At 45.7% G+C, this 17,500-nt stretch overlaps 2 protein-coding genes across 3 annotated transcripts in view; one reads left to right on the top strand and one right to left on the bottom strand.

The window, feature by feature from the left end:
- Positions 1-1,843: 1,843 nt before the first annotated feature.
- mbd4 (methyl-CpG binding domain protein 4) lies at positions 1,844-5,644 on the bottom strand (the record flags this gene model as incomplete). Its single annotated transcript, XM_080534251.1, has 8 exons — positions 1,844-1,978; positions 2,080-2,183; positions 2,394-2,543; positions 2,765-2,899; positions 3,011-3,082; positions 3,201-3,305; positions 3,411-4,072; positions 5,565-5,644. The coding sequence occupies 8 exons, from the start codon at positions 5,642-5,644 to the stop codon at positions 1,904-1,906; spliced, it is 1,383 nt and encodes a 460-aa protein (XP_080390377.1). The 3' UTR covers positions 1,844-1,903.
- A 1,124-nt stretch (positions 5,645-6,768) lies between these two features.
- ift122 (intraflagellar transport 122 homolog (Chlamydomonas)) overlaps positions 6,769-17,500 on the top strand; it is a 29,890-nt gene continuing 19,158 nt past the window's right edge. For both annotated transcript variants that reach the window (XM_080535364.1, XM_080535363.1), the window contains exons 1-14: positions 6,769-6,867; positions 7,319-7,385; positions 7,513-7,597; positions 7,885-7,963; positions 8,070-8,146; positions 8,756-8,822; positions 9,205-9,351; positions 10,426-10,501; positions 11,499-11,690; positions 12,695-12,833; positions 13,412-13,614; positions 14,993-15,130; positions 16,597-16,761; positions 17,125-17,322. In XM_080535364.1, coding sequence (XP_080391490.1) covers positions 6,809-6,867; positions 7,319-7,385; positions 7,513-7,597; positions 7,885-7,963; positions 8,070-8,146; positions 8,756-8,822; positions 9,205-9,351; positions 10,426-10,501; positions 11,499-11,690; positions 12,695-12,833; positions 13,412-13,614; positions 14,993-15,130; positions 16,597-16,761; positions 17,125-17,322 — 1,692 coding nt within the window. In that variant the 5' untranslated portion in view covers positions 6,769-6,808. The remainder of the gene's footprint in view (positions 6,868-7,318; positions 7,386-7,512; positions 7,598-7,884; positions 7,964-8,069; positions 8,147-8,755; positions 8,823-9,204; positions 9,352-10,425; positions 10,502-11,498; positions 11,691-12,694; positions 12,834-13,411; positions 13,615-14,992; positions 15,131-16,596; positions 16,762-17,124; positions 17,323-17,500) is intronic.

Below are 17,500 nucleotides of genomic sequence, written 5' to 3'. Positions count from 1 at the left end.
GAGTGGTCATGTGAGAGATATGACTCTAAGCCATGTTATGGAAGGGAAGCTATTTTGAATGGATCAAGCTGAGGAGCCCTGTCCACACACTGTTGGTTCTGTATGAAGGCCGGTACCGTAGGACTAGGACACAGGTTAACCACACTTGACAAGACCCTATTACCTGTACTCCTCTCTCTCAGAGCACGTGCCGTAGAATGGCTTCCGCCATACCTGGTGATACCTAAAAGATCCCCAGAGAAAAGAAAGGAGTTATTCTTTGTGCTGCGACCCACCATGGTCCAGTTACAATGACCCAAAACAAGTCACAGGCGCAGCCCATCAGTCATGGAGTTCTGTCTGACCCAGAACCAGGGACGGAATGGGACAGCAAAACGGCCCCACTGCCCACAGGTTGAACGGTCCTCGAGGAATTCTCCTGGTGCTACAGATGACCAGTCCACTACTGCCTAGAAATTAAAGAAACATTATCAGACTCACCTGTAGTGCTCTTTTCTCTGCATGACCAGCGCCCTCTGATGGTTGTGGTGATGTACAGCAGGGGTCTCCAGGCTGACAGTCCGTTTGCGGACCAGGGGCGGGTGTAGGGGGTCCAGTCTAGGGACACTCTGGAAACAGCGAGATGGTAGGAACACTTCATGCCAAGGCAAGCTCATATTATTGTATGTTGTCTGTAAGAGTAAAACCTCTCCGATTTTGTGCCCACCTGGTTGACTGTCCATGAAGCAGTGGCCGCTGAGATGGTGGGCAGCACCAGGGGCGCGACCAGAAGGTAGCGGTTCTGGCGGACAGGTGTGGTATGAGGAATGCACACAGGTGTGGCGGTCAAACGAACAGCAGCTGTAATGATCAAAGGCATCAATCAATGGACAGTTCAATCACTGGTTCTAATGGTAACCCATTCAAACCACCTTCAATAAACAGAAAAAAACATCAAAGCAGTTCACTTACGAAGTTTCATTCTGAAGTTCAGACGGAGCCCTTTGGTTCACCCGACAATGTCCTCTTGCATTGAAAAACTTCAAAGGGCCAATCTCACGTTTCCCACTATTAAAATCTCTCCTTACAACTTATATTCCGATAAGTTTGATGAAAACAAGCACGATATTCCCTTTATGAAATAGTTACAATGAATACATGGACACGCCTATGTGTGGCATTGAAATAACAAATGCACTCACTTGGATCATTTGCGGTGGCAACAGTTGCCTTGGGAATCAGGTTACTCGCATTGAGAGAAAGCAGGAACAGAGTGTTATGCTATGCACTGCTGCCCTCCTAAAGAACGTTTATTTGAATGTTTATTAGAAACAGGCTCTCGCGAGCCACAGTGCTATTAGACTATGGCTGTACAGAGCTTGGATACAAAGAGACTTGTGAATCTTCACTAAACAAAGCAGGCATGTTTTGTATTTCAACAGAGGCCCACCATCATACTCAAATGCAATGAAAGAATCGCAATAAAATCACTAGGCTTATAAAACATCATAAAATAAAAAAACGTTTATTTAATAGTCACATTGTGTAACAGTTGTATTCCTCCAGACCAAGCTTCTATCTCTAAGCACCCTGTAAGTGCAGGCTTAAACTGAGCAAGGAGCATTAGCCACATCATCTTAAAATATTTCTAAGAGACACCAGTACGGGAAAGAAGACTCTTCTTCTGATAAAAACAGGTTTGTGTTTAAACATAATAATAATTATGACACGATTCAACAACAAGGAACACTTTCAGTTCCGCATACTGAAGGTTTATAAAGTTGCCTATATATTGTTTCCTGGTTTAGGAGCAGGCCGGCGCCTTGCATGGTAGCTTGCCGCCTTGTGTGAATGTGTGTGTGAATGGGTGAATGAGAGGCCATTGTAAAGTGCTTTGGAAGAAGGCGCTATAAGTGAAGTCCATTTAGATTCCCAAACTTTCATGGTTCTCCCACAGCCAGGCATGGTACTTGTTTAACTTGTGGTCCTGGGGATGTACCTATGAACACACGCAAGGGAGAACAGTTGACAATAGCTACATATCATCCTCAAAATTGTCTTTATATAAATGTTTACCTATGAGAACAGAAATTCACTCACCTTTTTCCACTCTTCCACACAGAAGATCCTGTAGGAGTCGTTGCCGTATTTCCCAATCCCATGCAGCTCTATAGGGTAGCGCCACTGCTTAGTTAAGAACTCGTCTGAGTGGTGAGGCAAACCAAAACAAACCATGTTTCATTTGCCGATCATTCATCAGTCTGTCAATCAATCAATCACTGTTTGGAATGTAGTATTTCTGCACAGAGCTTTGGGCAGAGACCTGGCCTGGGGGTGGCTGTGCTGTTGGGTCCAAACAGTGCACAGGTGAGATAACATCATCAACCGGGTATCCTGTCAAACAGCAGACTCACCTGAGAACCTGACGATGATTTTGGCCCTGAGTTCATTCAGACCAAGAGGCCTCATCAGCTCAGACAGGGGCTCCCAGTCTGCCCCGCGGGTCCCCTCTGCAGACGGGTAACGCTCAAAGAACTGCCACAGTACTGGAATGGCTACCTTACCTGGATGGGCAGTTAGGAGATGGGCGAGAGAGCGAGAGAGCAAGAGACAGAGAGAGAGAGAGAGAGAGAGAGAGGCTTGTTATGGTTATGATGTTAGGAAACTGTTTGAAAAAGATGTCCACATGCTTGAGTGCATGTTATGTGTGTGTGTGTGTGTGTGTGTGTGTGTGTGTGAGCCTTGCAGGAGTGTGTGTGTGTGTGTGTGTGTGTGTTGGTCTCACCACTGGTCTTGTTGAGGAAGATGGTGGCCACCAGCAGCTTCCATGGGTCATGAAACAGGGTCTCCTGCACCAGGTGAAAGGGGGAGCGAGGAGGGGTCCACTTCTTGAATGCCTTTCTCCTGGGGGGGCTGAGACCTGCGTACACACACAGTATGTCCCAAATGAACATATCAGACTGAGGAAGGAACTCCCATCTGATAATGCCTTAGGTTTCACTAGGAAGGTTGTAAGAGAAATGACCATTACCGTCTCTCAGTGACTTTGCACTGAAATAAGGGCTGGTCTTCCGTTTCTCTACCCACGCCTTGGACCCCCGCTCTGAAGAGAGAGATGGAACGATGAAGACCCAGACAGTGAGTCTGATGACTGGCCAGACTTTGAATGATGACTGGCCGTACAATGCTGAGGAAGCTGATAAACATACGGGTCTGGGAACCTTTCACTGGTGTGCAGCGCCCTCCAGTGGTCCCTGGGGATGACAGCAGCTCTTCATCCTGCACCTCTGCCTGCATGTCCCTCTCAGCCTCAGCCTCAGCCTCAGGCCCATCCTCTCCCTCCCTCTCTCCCTCCCTCTCCCTCTCCCCCTCTCCCTCCCCCTCCCCCTCTCCCTCCCCCTCTCCCTCCCCCTCCTCTCCTTCACCCTCACTCTCAGTGGCAGACTGGACAGTCAGGACTGGGTTAGGCAGCGGTGAGAGAGGACGTTGCTCCTGTTGGCCAATGGGAGAGTCCTGTGGGTCAGCGGGCGGGGCCAGCCTCAGCAGCTTCTCTCTCAGCAGCCCTTTCCTCCGGGGGCTCTTCTCCATGACGACATCATCAGCCGCTGCCTCTGACCCGACCAGAAGACGCCTCTCTGCCTCGTTACCACCGTCATCACCACCGTACCTCCTGGCTGAGGCCTGGGTGTCTCTCTCTACGAGGTCCTCATTGGTGTCTGACGGGATGCCAGTTTCACTGCAAATCCTTGTCGTCTTTTTGTGGTTCCTCCTGGCCAAGGGAGGTTTCTCAGGAGTCTGCTGAGGTGACATGGCGACTCTGTCTCTGGCTTTCTGTTTGCAGGACATGGAGGAGGTGGTTATTTTAGTGTTACGTGAAGGCAGGGCAGATATGCGAGCCTCTTCCATCTTCTCCCTCTCCTCCCCATCTCTGTTTGTCCTCTCCTGTGTCTCCTGGCTGGGCAGTGGGGTTGCTGTCACTCTGCTTCTCCTGGTTGTGGTGAAGTCAAAGTGGTCTATGTGTAAAGCCCCTCCTCCATCTTTGAGGAGGAAGGCTTGCAGAAGCACCCTTGACCGGAATCTCTTCCCCTGGGGACTACAAACAGAGAGAGATCAGTGACCTGATGTGGTACTAATGATCCTATGATCTCACTGAGTACTTATTACTTACAACATTGAGTAATTATCACTTAGCCTACAACATTCCTCTTAAGGGGATATATGTGAGATACAAGGATGTGCCGTCCATATAAGCAGAGTAAGCAGTGCTTACCCTACGAAAAAATAAAAAAGGACTGTGAAAATATGAAAATAAAAGTGCATGTAACCGTTTGTTTGTTTTCATTAAAAGAGTCGTATTTTAGGTCCCAGGGCAGCAGGAGTCATTCATTTTGACGGTGCATTTTTAGCGCCACCTGCAGGAGTAAGCACTTCCTACTCTGCCTGCATTGCGTTACATTATAAGCACTTCTCTCTCTGCTTTCCCTCGCGTACATTCGAATGCGTGAAAATGTCTTTTTTTATTTTTTTCCGATGCCTCAGCCCGCTGTTTAATGTGGCCAGGGTAAGCATGCTTACAGCCAATCAGTAGGTCTTTAATTCCGATAAGAGCTACTGATTGGCTCTTATCACTTTCAAGTTCATTTAACATTTCACCTCTCGCCCGGCAGAATAGCTTATGCTAGCTAGCTCAAATGATCTAAATAATAATAATCAATAAGGATAACTTGCTTGATTTTGTGAATATGGACATTACTGTCAGCGACCTAAAGGGATTTCGTAGACTGGACTGGACTGGCTAAAGGCCGCCCGAAGCCACCGCTCACCGATCTTCACACCCAGAAAGGGAGAGTCGCTAGGGGCTACAGCAAGCCTGGTATGAGCGGTTTAAATGATTTATATGATTCGCGAGGCTGGTGGCGATCTGTGCTTGTTTATATGGTTTGAGTACTTTGAGAGGGAGGGTTTGTGATGTGATGTCAAGTGCCTGTGTGACAAAGTGTGAAAAGAAAGTGTGTTGTGAGTTTACTATGGAGGATGGAAACGGTGTGTGTCTGTGTTGTGCATGTGTGCGTTTGCGATGTTGAAACTGGACTTGTAGATTTCAGCAGGCGGCTACTTGAAAAGATCTTGGTTCAAAAAAGATTGAACAAGGAGCACCCCTGATATAGTCGAAACTGGCAACTGTTTTCTTTGTTTTTGGTAATCTGATCACAAAGTGACACTACAGTTTATTAGCGGGTTCTAGGGCATCAAAATTGCATTTCCTAGAAACTGCGTTCACTGATGGCGTGTATGTGTAATTATGTGTATTTCTATATCTTATGCTTACCCAATCTAAAAGCTCACGGCACGTGCCTGGTGAGATATAAACATCATGTTATTATAGTCTAGTTTTTGTAGGTGTAAAGCTTGTATAAAGCTTGACAGACTTATCTCTCGTGAAAATACTTAAAATGAACACTTTTTCAGTTTAAGCGTGTCAGGGGAGGCCCATGATTTTCATGATTCTGGTTTGCAAGAAAATAATCACTTCATGTTCTATATGAGAGCATCTGACACAAAAAGAAAAACAAACATCGAGTCACCTTGTTATATAGACGTCCATTTTGCCGGCTGTCTTCCCAGTTTTCCTCTGTTTCATTACTCTTACCCAGCCCAGTGGCATTCTGGATGGTTGGCATGACTCCCTCTCCTCCTGTCTGTGTTGCTGGTTCCTAGACCAGTCAGCATCTGAACTGGGACCAGTTCCAATGGCCACTGTATTGGGTCCTGCTTGGCTCATTGTTGCGAAGTCTGTGCCAAGAACAGCTATAGCATCTGTTTCTCCATTAGGGATAGAGTGTCTATCACAGATTGTGTTGTGATCTGTGTTTTTGAGCCTGTCTGTGACAGTGTTGTTGTCAGTGTTCGAGGCACAGGTTGGATGAGCAGTGAGCTCATTGTCACAGTCTGTGTTAGAGCTAGTTGCCATGGGCTGAGTATCAAGAGGGTGAGATCCCTTCACTGGTCCCCTTGTCAGAGGTTATGCTCTCTCTCTCCTTCACATGGAGCTCTAAGCAAAAAGAAGAAGAAGAAAGGATTTTATTCATTTTACACCATGATATCATGAGATTGATGGAATGCAGAACAGCACACACCTTTCAGACATATTCATATCACAGTAATTAGTAATGGTACTCAACTTGAGCAAATGACACATTGTGAGCTTTGATTTACATTGTTTAGCAGGATGATAGTCCAGCGGGATGAGTGATCAGACGCGTACCTTAACTTCCTTCATTCCTTGCAGCAGGAGTGTGTATGACAATGTTTTGAATCTCAGTGTTGTTCAGATTGTAGTAAAAGTTGATTGCATTTCCCTTGTGCCTGACCTTCACTTCGATCAACAGAGAAAGAACTACAACGAACTTCAGAGATTTTCTCCTGCGAGCTACGTAGCAGCTACCTCCCTGACAGTCTTTGTTTACATGCACTCACGTGTACTGGGATGGGATCTGTCATCAAGGGATCTGTCATTTCTGCAGCTAGCTCATGTCCAATGTAAAAAATCCAGACTTGGGCTATTTGTAGAATTACCCCTATGGCTCGCATACATTGACATGCAGTCAAATCATTGATAAAAACAGCCTGAGAAGTTTAATTTGGTGTCTTGCTCGCCCGTATTTGAGACACATGCGCATTTAGCAAAAAACTACAACCAGGAAACAGGAGGAGTTTGCGCTTGCGCACAAGCAAGCAGACACATGTCAACAGTCCACGACAATCTCTAGCAATCTCAACCTGTTGAACGACATAACAAAACATAACAGTTGAATTTGTAATAGCCACAATGAGAGCCGTTCCAGCATGGATAGACAAAGTACACGACCGTGACAAGGTTGAACAGTGGTAAGATTTCGTTTGGGGTTTTTGCATTTTTACGTTTCGAGGATTTAGCACAGATGCTAAACTAGTGTGCAGGGAATCTGTGGATAGCAACGGTTACTATGGAAGCTACTATCAGCTTTGGCTAGGCTAGCTAGCTTCGTGTTCTGTTTTACCTCAAATGCAAAAGTGTTTTATATGAATTGTGTTAAGCTACCTCGCTACCTCTGTCATAGTCATGATACAGTAACTAGATGCTATATATCTAGCTAGCCTCCCCTAGCAATAATACAGCTAATTGCTAGCTTAATCCTATGTACAGTATATGTGCATCAGAGTTTTGAGATGCATGCATAAGAGAAACTTATATTGTGCAAAGTTGTACCTAAAGTCTCTAGCTATCTTGCTTGCTAGTAGACACTAAACTAAAAGTGGGAGATTGTGATTTTAATCTAATTTGTATTCTCCATTATAGTATTTATGACTTTGCCTTCAAACCAGATGGCAGCCAACTTATTGTGGCTGCTGGAAATCGTGTTTTGGTAAGTTTTTATAATATGGGAAGGCCTATGTTGCTTTATGACTACTGTACATTAACTGGCCATGGAACCATGAATTGAAGATTGTTAATAATAGTAATATTGCATCATCACCATCTTCTCATTTCAGGTGTATGACACATCAGACGGAACTCTAATCCAGCCCCTCAAAGGCCACAAGGACACAGTTTACTGTGTGGCCTATGCCAAAGATGGTAAGCATGACCTACTGAGCTTTGATTTACATTGTTTAGCAGATGATAGTCCAGGATAAGTGATCAGACGCTTACCTTGAAGATGTCAGCAGCAAGCTTTTAACTTCCTTCATTCCTTCATTCCTTGCAGCAGGAGTGTTTTCAAAAATGAAACACCTGTCAGCAATGTTGTCTCATGTTATCCTTTTATACTTATATAACTGTATTGAGACTTGGGAAATGCACTTTAAATAAAGAATGATTTGATTTGATTCTGAAAACTCATACTGTCCTGTGCCTCTCTACAGGAAAACGGTTTGCCTCGGGCTCTGCAGACAAGAGCATCATCATCTGGACATCGAAACTGGAGGGGATTTTGAAATACACGTGAGTGTGTCCTCATTACATTACACCTGTACACAAGTACTGTATGTTCTACCGATGGCCCACCCACTCACTCACTGCTTCATACTGTATGACTGTCTCTCTGTAGCCATAATGACTCCATCCAGTGTGTGGCCTACAACCCTGTCACTCACCAGCTGGCCTCCTGCTCCTCTGGGGACTTTGGTGAGTACACTGGCTCTGCACTTGACAGAGATTTTATCTCAACGATACTAACCTGCTTACCACCTGTTTCAACTGTTTCCCTCTGGACAGCGCTACCGATCACTGGCCACCAAAACATCCCGTTTCAAAAACAGTTTTTTCCCCTCTGCTATAAGGACTCAACACCTGACTTACTGCACTAACCCTGCCAGATGTACTGCACTTTATACATTGTAAATTGTAAATATGTTCTTGTCTTGTGGTTATGTGTGTACATGTCCATGTGATAGTTATGTGCAATGTGTGTTATGTTTTTTTGACACTGCTGTATTGAGCTTACCACCTGTACCGAAAACAAATTCCACCGACCTAGGTCGTGTGGTCATTAAACGATTCATTCATTCATTCATTAAATAAAGGTTAAATAATACATGAAAGGGGTCAAGATGAATCGCTTGCAGAATGAAGCAGGGTGAACATAGCTGCTCACTGCTCAATGGACTTTTTTTCCTCAATCATTGCTAAGGTGTCCACACTCGTGCAGAGAGATCGAGGCAGATAGAATAGAGAAACCTCTGCTATTGTAAGAGCACCAGGCATCTGTAATGATTTTGTTTCCCATTGCTGTAGGTCTGTGGTCCCCAGAACAGAAATCTGTATCAAAGCATAAAGTCAGCAGCAAGATAACATGTTGTGGGTGAGTTGGGTATTTTACCCGTTGTCATGAACTTGTACTGCCATGTCTGTGTTCTTGTGATATGTCTCTGATAGTCTCACATCACATATCCTTTTCAAAGCTCTCACAATTCAATGGCACTGATAAACCATAGTAAATCATACCCACTAATTTAGTTTATTCACTTCTGGGTTTAACACTTGCCCACTGTATTCTACCTATATAATATATGCCATTTAGCTGACGCTTTCATCCAAAGTGACTTACATTGCAGTGAGTGTGTACATTTTTCAGTTTGCCCCAGCGGGAATCGAACACCCACCCTACGCGTTGTTAGCACCATGGTCTCCCAAGTGAACCACAGAGAACCTACTTGGGATGAATTGGTTTGATTTGACCACAGGTGGACCAATGACGGTCAGTACCTGGCCCTGGGCATGATGAACGGGGTGGTGAGCATCAGGAACAAGAACGGGGAGGAGAAGGTCAAGATCGACCGTCCAGGCGGCTCCTCGTCTCCCATCTGGTCCATCGCCTGGAACCCCTCAAAGTTAGTCTCTTTTTTTTCCTTCGTTTTTATTTCAGTTTCAGCAACTTGTACAATCATGTCATGTTTTGTCTACTGTTTTTTCCATTCTTTTAACTGTACACATATTATGGTCTATGAATGTGGTTCAAAGCAAGGACACGCAAAGCAAAAATAAACGATCAACTAAAATATTGAGAGACATAGTGACAGAAATATAAGTAAAGATTTTGAAATGAAAGAAAAAGGGTAGTGGGGGAATAGGGTCAGATGGGGGGGGAGTGTGTGTGTGTGTGTGTGTGTGTGTGTGTGTGTGTGTGTGTGTGTGTGCGTGCGTGCGTGTGTGTGTGTGTGCGTGTGTGTGTGAATGCAATGCTGGAGCTCATCCACAGAGATATATGAATCAAGATGTGTGGGAGGTTTCACTGTATGGACAATGTTAGTCTTTTTAAGCCTGAGTATGATACCACATAATGGGTAGCATTTATTTAGCACTTCGCAGGCATTTGAAGTGCTTTTACATTGTGAAAGGGGCGAAAGCCCACTAGTTGGCCACCAGGTGTCAGTGTTTGACTAGGCAGCCTCTCGCAGGGACTGGTATAAGTGGATGCCCTTCTGTGAGGAGGAGGATGAGCATGCTGTGCAAAAGAGAGGCCCGTCGAAGCAGCTGTGTCTGCTCTTCGACGCCCCCTACTGCCAGAGCGCGCAGAGCAGCGGCAGCAGCTACAGCAGCAGAGTAGAGCATCTGGACAGGTTGCTGGTGAGAGAGAGGCAGGTAGAGAGCGCAGGTGAGGCAGACAGATGGACAGAAGAGGACGCAGGGGAGCCACTGCTGGATGAAACACTCTCATACCCAGGCCTCAGGTACGGAAGGGAGGAGGGGATGAATAGAAGGGAAAGGGAAAAGGATGAAAAAAACCTGTTGTATTAATGAGCTAGATTCTAGACATTCGGAGGTCACTTAAAGTAAAGGGATCTCACCTCCCCATTATGGAACTTTGGAAATTATCGGAAAGTTGCAGAACTTACAGGAATGTTGCAACCCTTGTTGTCAGTGTGTTGAAATGGAGAAACGTTTACACCTGTGTTTGTTTGAAGGGACGAGCACAATGACATTCTGGCAGTGGCAGACTGGGGCCAGAAGCTATCCTTCTACCAGCTCAGTGGAAAGCAGGTGCGTAATACAACACTATGTATTAAGGCCACATCATTTATTTCAATCAATTGTAGGCATTCATGCATAAATCTACATTTGGACTTTTAATCAATAAATGTATACTTAAAATGCAATGGCTGAAGCAACAGAACAGCAACAGATTATGTGTAGCAACAGCCATACCATGGCCATGGAGGTATTAGGCCCAACTACCAAGTTAGCAAGCACAGTGACTGTACAAAGAAACTCAAAGAGCCCGTGCACTCATCGCTCATTCCTGTTGCTACGGCAACCAGCAAGGATAACATGTAAACCACTTAAAGGGCCTGCTGTCCAAATCATAATATAATGATAACACTTCACTAGACCTTTATGACCTGTATTTCCTGTTGCAATGGGGCTGTCAGACATTATTGAAACCATAACACTCCACTGGAAATGATCCTATTCAGCGTTTAATAATGATCCTCTCCGCTGCCCCCCTTCCTCCCCTATTGCCCTGGGGTAAAACCTTGTAATTATAGACAGATACGTACTGTTTATTAGCCTGCCATGAAACCTTAGGTTCATACGTTGTCACTAGGCTGTTTATCTGTTTAAATGAACATGCTGTTTTGATTGCTGCGCTAGGAATAGCCTGCAATAAATAGCCTGCAACTTTTGGTTGTCCAAAAGTGTTTTATTTCAGGGCAAAAAGAATGGACTGTCAGACGGCTCTTTAGCACGGTGAGGAGAAACAGATGCGCAGAGTCAGGGAACTGATATGACGTTGCGCAAATGGACTTCGAGTGCGAGCACAATAGAGCCTATTTAGAAAAGAGACTTTCTTTTTTCTACCAAATCCTTTTGGTCAGGCGCTCGAGGGAATGGCTAAATGGACACTAGGCTTTGATGTGTGTAGGGGCCAGACCCAGTCTGGACAAAGTGTTGTTCAAAGACTCTATATATATATGAGCATATGAGAGAGACGTTCCTTTTTATTGTTTTATTGTCTCGTTCTCTGTGCTTCTTTCAGATTGGGAAGGACAGACCGCTGACCTATGACCCGTGCTGCGTCAGCTACTTCTCCAAAGGCGAGTACATCATCATGGGCGGCTCTGACAAGCAGGCCTCTCTCTACACCAAGGACGGGGTGCGGCTCGGCACCATAGGAGAGCAGAACTCCTGGGTGTGGACTTGCAGAGTCAAACCCGACTCCAACTATGTGGTGGGTCACTGTGCTGGAGGTCAAATCAAGCCCTATAGGGCGCTTAGGTGACGTAGCGGACTAAGCGTTGACCATGTAACCGCAGGGTTCCCGGTTCGATCTTGCATGTCATCCCTTCTCTCTCTCTCTCACCCATCCTTCCTGTCAAAATCTCTACTGTCTCTATTAATTAAAAGAAACATATGAGTGGGACTACCCCACTCAGGAAAAAATTACTTAAGATCAGGCCCTATAGTGTTTTGATCCTTTTCTAGACACCCTCAGTTGCTTACAAGTGTGATGTGTGTGTGTGTGTGTGTGTGAACTGAACTATAGCAGAATGCTTTAATGTAAAACAGCGATGGCAAGTCGTCAAACTTGTGGTGAAAAGTGTGATGTTAAAGCTGGGAATAATATCATCCTGTCACACCGTGTTGATTTGGCATCCAGCTGACATAAATTCAGTGATGTGAGCTATATTTAACTTTGAGGAAAACATACAGTATTTGTAATCATGCCACTGTAATCTCTAACTTCTTCCTCTTTGACTGTACTTAAAGGCCCAGTATCTACCATTCAAGTTGTCTAAAAGCTTCCTAATGGTTGTTATGACTATGTTTAATTGGTAGCGATCAGGGAATGAGATCCCTTGAAATAAATATTTTGGTCAAATATATAAGCATGTTGTTACTGCCAGGGGTGCACTCACCAATTTTCGCCTTTCTGTCTCTGGTAGCTGCCTCTTCGAATCAAACAGCTAATGTCAGACACTACAAGTCCATTATTATTATTATTATTATTATTATTATTATTAGGGAGGACGTTTTTGTTTGGAACTGCGGTTGCCATAGGTGTCAGATTTTCTGTCAAACTTACGCCCTTAGGGAATTAGGTGCCGGTGTTCTTTCCGTTGTGAGATAGCGCCCTAACAACAGGAACACTCTGCCTCTCTCAGTCTTTTCTTGGAAGTGTTAATGGGATACACTGATAAATTTTTTCTTCACTGTGTTCACTCCTCTCCCCAGGTGTTGGGCTGCCAGGATGGGACCATCGCTTGCTTCCAGCTGATCTTCAGCACGGTCCACGGGCTCTACAAAGACCGCTACGCTTACAGGGAAAGCATGACCGACGTCATTGTCCAGCACCTCATCACGGAGCAGAAAGGTTGTTTATTCACTTCATTACAGAGAACCTCAGAGAACAGTCACAGTGTGTTTACAGATCTGATGGAAGTTGACGTGGCGGAAGCTCACCTACGCCCGTTTGAAGTCTTTTTTCATACACTTAACACTAGAACAGCCATGCCTTTTTTGCCTACTATTAGAGCCGCCTCGGTCGTCAAATGACTATTAGTCCTTACAATGGAAAGCTGCTATTTACACTCAAAGACCACTAGTTGGCCGCCTTGTAAACCAGCCTGCCTCCTCCTACGAAAAACTGCAAAATAGCTTTATACTAGCTTATCCTGATGTGATTTTGAAAATGTATGAATACTGGGTGGTAGAACGCACATATCTAGGAAAAGTCATTAAAGGAGGGTCCTGAAATTTGATCGAGTGCAAAGATATTAAAAACAAATTACTCACAGGGTCAAATGGCTGTCCTAGTGTTCAAATCGGTCATGCCCCTCTGCATCTGTAGACCGATGACACTGTGATAGAGGTTCTTGTTGGTTGTTGGACTAGATGCCACTGTTCTCACAGCCCCCCCCCCCCCCCCCCCCTCCCCCTCTCCATCCCCAGTGAGGATCAAGTGCAGAGAGCTGGTGAAGAAGATCGCCATCTACCGGAACCGCCTGGCCATCCAGCTGCCCGAGAAGATCCTCATCTACGAGCTGTACTCGGACGACTCGTCCGACATGCACTACCGCATCAAGGAGAAGATCTGCAGGAAGTTTGAATGCAACCTGCTGGTGGTCTGCTCTCAGCACATCATCTTGTGTCAGGTGGGGCGACCACCGGGTCCAGTTCAAGCTGTCACCCCTGTAGTTGACGTACAACCCTCCCGCCTGTCTACCATCTTTCACTTTCTAACAGTATACATTCTGACATCCTGTAGGATGCTGCTATAGTGGCTATGAGATGCCCTACTAGGGGTTATTTATAACGGGGACATTCTATTTTCTGTGCACGGAGCCTTCACATCATGAGAAATATTTCACTTTGTTCCCCCCTGGGGGCTTTTCTTCAAGTACTCGGTTGATAAACAACGTTTCCATAAGTGCCATACCAACCGCTGAAAAAACTATTTTGAACTGAGTCTCAGTGACTTGCGGCGACATCGTCCAGTCGTGTGAATTACGCTAATGCACTGTTGACAGATTTCGCAAGATCCCCATGGAGACGTTAGCATGCTATTAACATGATGGAAACACACTGAAATGGCGGAGGCTTGTCAAGGCGGTGCTTCTCCAAACCAAACAGCCCAGAGAGAGAGAGAGAGAGAGGTCAGACAGGACCACATGTTACTGCAAAAGGCTCCAGCTGTGTCGGTGCTGTTCGTCTCGGGGGTCTGTCCTCCCCCCCCCCCCTCCCCCTTCTCCCCCCAGTCAGTCTTCAAGCTCAGACAGCGTAAGTGAGACAGAGAAGAGCAAAGGGGCACGACCACAGTCTGTGTCTCTGGTGGTTCCCCTCTGCTTCGTGTCTCTGGTGGTTTGACAGAGAGGGAAACAGGAGGGGGGGGGCGGGGTGGAGGAGGAGGAGCAGCAGCAGCTATTTACACACTTGTCATTTCCCCCTTAAGTCTGTGACAGAAGAGCTTTAGACCTGGAGAAGAACAGCCTTCTTACCGCTTCATGCCTCACTGTATTTTTTTAACGTTGTACAGCCTTTGACAGGCCTGCTTGTCTGCATCCACTCAAATCCCAAAACGTAATTTGCGTCGCATTTCTCACACACTTTCACAGAGCCATTGTAAGAGTGTAGAAAAAGACACGTTGTTAAGAGAAGGGAGACATGTTTAAGAGCATATAAAAGCACAATTAAAGTAAAGTGTTTTTCTTTTGGGGGGGGGGGGGGGGGCAGTCCCACTCTTATATTTGTCATTTTTATTGGATAAAGAAGATAGTGAAGAAAGACAGGAATGTAAGGAGAGGGTAAGGAGTAAGGAGAGGGGATATCAGCAGGCCTGGAGTCGATCCCATGCTGACACGGGCATATGTGCACACTGTAGGCCATAGTGCTAGACCACTGGACCACCCTGGGCCACAGCACAATTAACTTTCCGCCCATGCAAAAAAACAACAGGTGACAGTACAATATGGTGCCAGTGTTTTAATGAGCTGTGTTTGACTTGTGTGGCGGTGCTCTGCTCTGCTCTTGCAGGAGAAGAGGCTCCAGTGTCTGTCCTTCACCAGCATCAAGGAGAAGGAGTGGCTGATGGAGTCTCTGATTCGCTACATCAAAGTGATCGGCGGCCCGCCGGGCAGAGAGGGTCTGCTGGTGGGTTTGAAGAACGGAGCGGTGAGTGTCTCAGATCCTTGACTTTGACCGTTGACCTTGAACCTTTAGCCAATGTTTACTCAGCACTTCACGTTTCAGTTTAGTTTCTTACAGCTTTTTGTACGATCATAGAAATCCATTCATCATGTCTGAATGCCCTATTTGACTAATTTCCGCTTAGAAACCAGACCCAAACTAAACTGCTTATAATATTAGAAGTATGACCATCATAGGCAAGAGAAGGATGCTATTGGATAGGTAACACCTTGGACGTTTTGTATGGATGTATATACCATTTAGCTGACGCTATCCAAAGCGTCAAGCTTCATGGAGATCTCTAAGGGAGTCCCCCAAGGCTGTTATATCCCATGACTTGTTTACTATTTTTATAAATAACATCTAAATAACATTGGGAAGGACATGCTTCCAGCTAAAGTGCATCTTTATGCAGACGACAAAATTGTTTACTCAGTTGCTTCTTCCCTGAGCCAGGCTATTGATGAGCTCCAGACCGCCTATAAACAGCTGCAGGCCTTATTATAGTCTAAAGTTGGTTCTCATTGCTAAGAAAACCACATGATCTTTTCCAGAGCTCGCTCCCAGATCTTAGATAATGTTAACATTCACACCTTAGGAGGGGACTCAATTGAAAGAGTTGTCATCCTATAAGTACTTGGGTATTTGGATGACAGGCTCTCTTTTAGATTGCATATTAAGAACCTAGTAAAGAAACTGAAGGTTTGGCTGGGTTTTTATTATAGAAATAAAGCCTGCCTCAATTTAGCATAAAACATTTGTTCAGGCTACATTCTTAAGTGTTCTAGACTATGGGGACATTATACACAGGCTGCCTCCTCTACACTTCGCTGCCTATACTCTGTGTACCACAGTTTTCTACGCTTTATATCGAACTCATTGTCCCGTACAGATCACGGTTCTTTATGATCCTCTTCATGTTATGATTTTCGCTCCACTAGACGGTTGCTCTACCGGGTACCCAGGATTCTCATAGAACTTGGCAGAGCAGCTTTCTCTTAATTTGCGCCCTGGTCATGGAATTACCTCCAGAACACACTACAGATGAATAATGTCGTCTCCCTGGGAGAGTTCAAATCTCTGATTAGGAAGTGTGTGACAGAAGAGTGCGATTGCTACTCTTAAATGGATTACATTGATCTGTTGTCCCATGTCTGTTTTTATTATGTTTTATTCTCCAAATTTGTAAACTTGTACTTGTACTGGTGTGCTATCTTGGCCAGGTCTCCCTCGAAGAAGAGATTTTAATCTCAAGGGACCTCCTGGTTAAATAATAAATACACACGACGAAGGAGATAAAGTAAACAATAATGACATTAATAATAAAATTAACGCAGAGTTATGGGCCCCGTCCAGCTTGAGGTTCCTATTGTCAGTTGCTGTATAAAATAATATCGTTTTTTTTTCATTACATAATCCTACATTACATGGTCCTGGTGTTTCATCTGCAGATCCTGAAGATCTTTGTGGACAACCCGTTTGCCATCACACTGCTGAAGCAGTCCACGTCCGTCCGCTGCCTGGACATGAGCACCTCCCGCAGCAAGCTGGCCGTGGTGGACGAACACAACACCTGCCTGGTCTACGACATCAACACCAAGGAGCTGCTTTTCCAGGTCAGGGGTCAGGTGTCAGGGGTTATAGGGCTCAAGGATTAAGGGATTGATGGGGTAGGTTCCCCCCACCCGCCCGTGCTGTCGAATGGCTAGCTTTTTTTCGACAGGCGTCGCTGGTTTACATCGGGTATTTGAGGAGACGGGGAAACATGTGTTGGCAAGTCAGAGGTCGCGAGTTCGAGACTCGGAGAGTTGGAGGGCCTTTGAATTGCGGGGGGGGGCAACTGTTACTGCAACGACATGACGTCAGTTTCACTTGTCTCTTCTCATTGCCCGTTTTCTCCCGCATGTTTTCATCCTAACCTCCCTCTCCCATCCCCCCCCATGTTCTCAACCCCCCCACCTCCCCCTCTCCCCCTCTAGGAGCCCAATGCTAACAGCGTAGCCTGGAACACCCAGTGTGAGGACATGCTGTGTTTCTCCGGGAGCGGCTACCTCAACATCAAAGCCAGCAACTTCCCCGTGCACCAGCAGAAGCTGCAGGGCTTCGTGGTGGGCTACAACGGCTCCAAGATCTTCTGCCTGCACGTCTACTCCATGTCCGCCGTGGAGGTGCCTCAGGTGGGTGGTTGGCTGGCTGTGTCCCCCCAGCGGGGGGTCAGCAACCATTGGTTAAGTCGTGAAAAATGGCTTCCTTGTGGGTTGGGTTTGGTTATTCATTATCATTCAATATTGGTTTGACCTTAAGTTGTGGCGCAGTTGCCATGGTTTGTTGTAGGCTGCTTTTGGGGGTTTTGTG

This window comes from Nansenia antarctica, assembly GCF_963989245.1.
Source record: "Nansenia antarctica genome assembly, chromosome: 6".
Lineage (NCBI taxonomy): Eukaryota > Metazoa > Chordata > Actinopteri > Argentiniformes > Microstomatidae > Nansenia > Nansenia antarctica.
This window is presented reverse-complemented; position numbering and strand designations above follow the sequence as displayed.